At 34.3% G+C, this 6000-nt stretch overlaps 1 protein-coding gene across 1 annotated transcript; it reads left to right on the forward strand.

The window, feature by feature from the left end:
* Nucleotides 1-2656: 2656 nt before the first annotated feature.
* On the forward strand, nt 2657-4815 carry LOC110793181 (translationally-controlled tumor protein homolog). Its single transcript, XM_021998029.2, has 5 exons — nt 2657-2815; nt 3535-3608; nt 3723-3851; nt 3930-4087; nt 4441-4815. The coding sequence occupies exons 1-5, from the start codon at nt 2788-2790 to the stop codon at nt 4556-4558; spliced, it is 507 nt and encodes a 168-aa protein (XP_021853721.1). The 5' UTR covers nt 2657-2787; the 3' UTR covers nt 4559-4815.
* The last annotated feature ends 1185 nt before the right edge of the window (nt 4816-6000 follow it).

Raw genomic sequence — 6000 nt, forward strand, 5'->3', positions numbered from 1 at the left:
ATAAAAATATCTTTGGGTGCACGGTATATCCGGGTGCACCTAATAATTTTCAGCATAATTTAAGAATATTACAACTTAATATTTTAATTTTTAACTTTATTATTATAAATTTTTCATGATATGTAAATTATGATTTTTTATTGAAAAAACTTTTTAGATCATTTAGATATTCAAAATAATATAAATTTAATATTTGAGCTTTTCAAATCGTGCAATTGTCCGGGTACCTAAAAAATAAAATAAAACATATACATAACGTGTGTACGAACAAAAATTATAGTAAAATACGGTCTTTAAAATGTGTAAGATTAACAACGTGTATTGTAAAGAGTCATAAAAACTATAATTTGTTAATTAATTACTCCGTATGATTTGCACAATTCAAACTTTTACCATCACTTAATTAAACAATCAATACCTAGTATTTAAAAAACATAACCATCGTCATTTCAATTACACATAAGCAACCCATCTTGAAGACACATGTCCAAACCTTATTAGTCTTTCTATTTACTTTTTGTTATAAAAAAAAATATGGTTATTCATTGTTCCACTTTATTGCTATTAGTTTTCATGTAGAATACTACTAATCCCCGTCTCTTTAATTTATTAGAATTATACTCCCCCTGTCCCATATAGTACACGAAAAATTGGAATATAATACATTGATAATTGATTTGTATGAGAAATTGGAATATATTACATAGAAAAGGGAATATAGTACATAAATAATTGAAATATAGTACATGGGGAAGTTTTGTTGGGTTTTCAATGCATATTAAAGTACATGGGAAAATAGAAAAGTTAATGGCCAAAAATAGAAACATGACTACTCCCTTCATTCCTTTTTGATCTTCTTGTTTCTATAAATGTCGTTCCTATTTGATCTTCATGTTTCTATTTTTTGATATGACTTTTTACCATAAATTTCCCCACCACCCCTTATTTAATTCATTCACATTCCCCATTCACCCACCCAACCCCACTTTTATGATTTTTTTATTACTTAAATAAAAATATCTTCTCTCTTCTCTCTTCTTTATTTCTTTTCTTCATTTATTTATTATTTTCTCTTACAACCAATCATTACTCTTACACCTAGTCATTACAAGATTCCATTTTCTTATTTTCCACCCTAAACACCAAATAGGAAGATCATTTAGGAATGAAGGGAGTATAATTTTGGGACGCTCGAAATAGAAACAAAATTATAAAATGGGACGGATGGAGTACCAAAAATTAGGATCACACTCAACTTGATTATGCCTAATAGTAATAACCGTCCCCTACTTCATCTTCCCCATTCTTCAACTTCCCATTAACTCTCCAACCTTAATTATTTTCAATGTCAATTTAATTCAATCCCCAAATCTTCTACCCTTCTCATGTAGCTTTCATTCAAAAGTTAACCTTCCACTAATAAACTTTTTGACTGGTCCGTTTTAAAACGGTAGGAGATTATAGTGTGTTTTAATTCAACATTTCAATTGTTTATTTTCATGCATGCAATTCAAGTTGTAGTACCAACCCCCACCCCCACCCCCACCCCTCTCTAAGCACATTATTCTTGATTTTTCTTAATTCTGGGACGCTCGAAATAGAAATAGGACTATAGAAATGAGATAGAGGGAGTACCAAAAATTACGACCGATACTCAACTTAATTATGCCTAAACAACCGTCCCGTTCTTCATCTTCCCATTAACTCTCCAACCTTAATTAGTTTAAATGTCAATTTAATTCAATCCCCAAATCTTCTCTCATTCTCCTGTAGAGTTCATTCAAAATTTAACCTCCCGCTAATAGAATTTTGACTTATCCTTTTTGAAACGGTAAGAGGTTATAGGGTGTTTGAATTCAACATTTTGATGCAATTCAAGTTGTAGTACCACCTCCCCCCTCTCTCTCTATAAGCACGTTGTTCTTGATTTTTCTTAAGCATATTGGAAGTATGTTGTTTATTTTCTTGCTTAATTAGTTACAATTCATTTTGCAGAAAAGGAAATCTTATACTGTATGGTTTCCATGCAAATGATTAAAGGTGGGTAAACCGTCTTCAACATTTTGAGCCTTTTAGGTGGTTTATTTGTATATGTTTGTTGTTAGGGAACTTACACATAGTTTTAATTCTCCTATAAGAAAAGTTTTGTCAATATAGTTCAATAGTTAAGCATTTCCCTTAATTGGATATCATGAGTATAGTCGTACACTATAACAATTTTGTTTGATTTTTGTACAAATGATATGTTATTGGTGGTAATAGGTGATTTAAAGTGAATCTATTTTTTCAGGGGAGATGAACATAAATAGAAAAATGTAATGATTAAAAAGACAAGATTTCATAGGCCGTAAAGTTTTATTATTGTCATTTGATTTAAACACCTTCTAACACCAGTTTAAAAACAACATAACTTCTAAACTCCATTACACTACTAAGTACCAACATATCGATGAACGGGCCCAAAAACTAGTTTTATTTTAAATATCAATACAAACTTTATAAAACCGTGCAATTGCACGAGTTCTATACTAGTACTCTCGTAAATAAAAGAAGAAGGGTGTCCAAAAAGGTAAATTACACTAAAGAAATCGAAAAACGGAGAGATTATTCCGATGTGCGTAGATAATATGCTAAACCCTAGATATATAAATATAGAAAGGAGGTGCACCACCGAAACCCCTCTCTCGTTTACACCCCACTTTCTCTCTCCTCTCTTGGTGCTCGGTTGCGTAACGAATCTCACAGAACAGCCCCAAGTTTGAAGAGAGAGAGAATTACTCTGCAACCATGCTCCTTTACCAGGACCTCCTTACCGGTAATCCCAACTTATTCTTCTCCCTTTTATTCTTTTATTTTTCTATGTTTTTATTTTTTGAAATTGTGTACGATTTAGTGTTCTGTGCCATTTGTTTTGAGCTGGATTTTTCTGCTGGAAAGTTGGGGTTTTTTTTTTTGGGCCGATTTAGTTTAGATTCGATTGACTGGGATTGATTAAAGTTCAATACTTTTCATGTTTAACGATGATTATGGTTGATTGGTTGTTTGAGTTTAGTGTTGATGATGAGATCTCTTGGATTTGATTTGTTTCCTGGGGTTTTAGATTTAGGGTTTTTCATTTTCGTGTTTGATTGATTTTGAAGTAGATGAAATTGGGAAGATTGATGGTGATTTTAAAGCATTTTAGACGAATAGATCTGCGTTCTGTTTGATTTATGATAGGATATTGCACCTTGTTGCGCTGTCTATGTGGAATTCTACAGTTTGTTCTGATCATGTATATTCATATTGGTTTAGGGTTTTGATTTATACGTTAGCTTTGGATTGGATGTTATTGTTCGATTTGCTTATGCTGATCATGGTGGGATTTAGTTTTTTCATGAGTTGCCAAACTATATGTCTATATGATGCATATATCTATAATTCCTTGTTACGATCATTTTTGTAGTTGAATTTGTGTTCAAATTTGAACCTTTCTAAGTATTTAGATTGTGAGTTTTGTAAGATTGCTATCTAATGTGCTATTGGGATTTGCAGGTGACGAGCTCTTGTCCGACTCGTACCCCTACAAGGAACTCTTTAATGGATGCCTTTGGGAGGTAGAAGGAAAGGTATGGATCTCCTTGTACATTTAGCAATTCTTATAACTTGTTATTCTTTCTTTGTAACTGTAATTTGAGTTGCAACTAAATTATTGTGGTGCTATGTGCTCCTGTACTTTGCAGTGGATTGTCAAAGGGGGTGTTGACATCGACATTGGTGCCAATCCTTCTGCTGAAGATGGTGGAGAAGATGAAGGTGTCGATGACCAAGCTCAAAAGGTTGTTGACATTGTTGACGTCTTCAGGCTCCAGGTAATTGTTGGCTAGATTCAAGTTTACGCAAGAAAGTCCTTGGCTATTAAATCGTGGAATTGACATTTTTCTTTTCAGGAGCAACCTTCCTATGACAAGAAGCAGTTTGTTGCATGGGTTAAGAGATACATCAAGAACCTGACTGCCAAATTGGAAGGTGAACAAGCTGCCGAGTTCAAGAAGAATGTTGAGGCAGCAACCAAATATCTTATGTCTAAGCTCAGCGACCTTCAATTGTATGTTTTTGATATTCATATTCTATCTAACATATCTTTGTTCTTTATCAACCCATAACTGATAGAATTAAGGTTGCATGCATCAAATACCAACCTACCTTGCTAGAGTTTTAAAAGGCATTGGGGTAATTGAACTTTGTGTGACATTTTAAATCAGCCTATTCATCTTTGGAACTAGTTTGTTTGGTCTTTGTTGGCTTTTTTTGGGTTGGACATGGGGTTGGGTACTTCTAAAATCATGCTGCTGAGTAATTTGCTAATTTCAATGCAAGTGTCATCTGTCGACTTTGAAAACCTGCATTATTAGTTAATTTCCATGGAATTCTGCTAATGCAAATTCTCTGTCTGTGCAGTTTTGTGGGTGAGAGCATGCAAGATGAATGTGCCACAGTGTTTGCTTACTACAAGGAGGGTGCTGCTGACCCAACTTTCTTGTACTTCTCCCATGGTCTGAAGGAAGTCAAGTGCTAAGTGAAAGGAGTTGTGTGTGATCCATCTCTCAAGAGGGGTTCGCCTTAATTCTTAATTCTGATATTTATAGGTTAAGATGTTTTAAGTTTCAGTTTTGCAGTATTTTTGTTAACTCTTGTTGTCAGACTTCTTGTATGTTTTGAGAAAAGTGGGATGGTGAAATCAGTTGGTTTAGCCTTCCCTTGTGTGTCACTGTTTTGTTCAATTGAGAATTCTGGATATATTAATATATTTACTCCCCATTTGAGAATAAGCAATCCTTGATCCGCATCCTTTGATGAGTACTCGGTTATGCCGCTATAGGCTGGGGCGTATGTATATCAGTACCACTGGACACGTACAGATGGAGATCCTTGGACAGGCTGTTAGAATTTGCTAATCAACGGATGCTTCCATGCCGGAGTCTGTGATAGTTATAAACTCAAGTCCTTAATATGAGTGATGGTGCCGAGAAGAAATTTGTTTACAGCTCAATTTGAAATGAGATTAGGTATGTAAATTGGATGTGTAGGTTATGTTGATATAATGGTGTGTGTTATTGTGATGGTTGATGGTGTTGATGGTTGGAGAGGGATGCCATTTGCAAGTTACTGATGTCAATGAAGAGATGGTTCAATTTTCTAGGTAGTTCATGACAGTAGACTGGAGAGTACGGAGTATTTAAGAACAACTTAGAGAGAGTAGGGGATATCTCGAGGAAGTATGTCAAAAATTGCTTGATTTGGTACTGGTCTGGGGACAGTTTAGCTTTTTACGCTTGGGACGAATCAAACAAGACCCTACGCGACTATAATTTTTTATTACAAATGATAGTCAAATTGAAATTTGTGAAAAGTATTAAAATTCAAATTATCCATATTATTTCGAAACAGAGGGAGTAGTATTAATACGATCAATTTTGTTTCGGATTTTTCATGAAATGCCCATGAGGTTTGCCTTAATGCACAAAATACCCCTAAACTTTCCAGAATGCACCAAATACCCCCGAGGTTTAGTATAAATACACAAAATGCCCAAAAGGCTAACGAACGTTAAGTCCCCGTTAGCGTATGTTTACCTTTTTGCCCTTAATAAATCGTTTTATCTATTTATCCTAACATTAACCCTTAATTACATAAATTAACCCTTAATTACATTAATAAACCTTAATTAAATTAATTAAACTCTTAACAAATTAATTAACTATTATCTAAAAAAATCAAAAATCAAAATCAATTACCCCCAATTTTTTTTGGATTCTCCATTGCTGCTCTTCTCTCGATTTTCTCTGTCTTCACGACCTTCTTTCTCTCCAATCCCTTCTTCAAACCCATCACTCAAAATCCCATTTTCTCCCTTCTCTCACACACCCAAATCGATTGAACAAGACCAAAACCGAGGCTCAGATCTGCTACTTTGTTTCTCGCGACGATCTGGGCATGCCTTTGGTCCGCTGGAGCACG

This window comes from Spinacia oleracea, chromosome 4 (assembly GCF_020520425.1).
Source record: "Spinacia oleracea cultivar Varoflay chromosome 4, BTI_SOV_V1, whole genome shotgun sequence".
Taxonomy (NCBI): domain Eukaryota; kingdom Viridiplantae; phylum Streptophyta; class Magnoliopsida; order Caryophyllales; family Amaranthaceae; genus Spinacia; species Spinacia oleracea.

Excerpts from the sequence above, each read along its gene's own strand:
- LOC110793181 (XM_021998029.2), top strand. The coding sequence starts at position 2,788 with ATGCTCCTTTACCAGGACCTCCTTACCG. Across the intron at positions 2,816-3,534 it reads TTACCAGGACCTCCTTACCG|GTGACGAGCTCTTGTCCGAC; the intron begins GTAATCCCAACT and ends TGGGATTTGCAG. Across the intron at positions 3,609-3,722 it reads TTTGGGAGGTAGAAGGAAAG|TGGATTGTCAAAGGGGGTGT; the intron begins GTATGGATCTCC and ends TGTACTTTGCAG.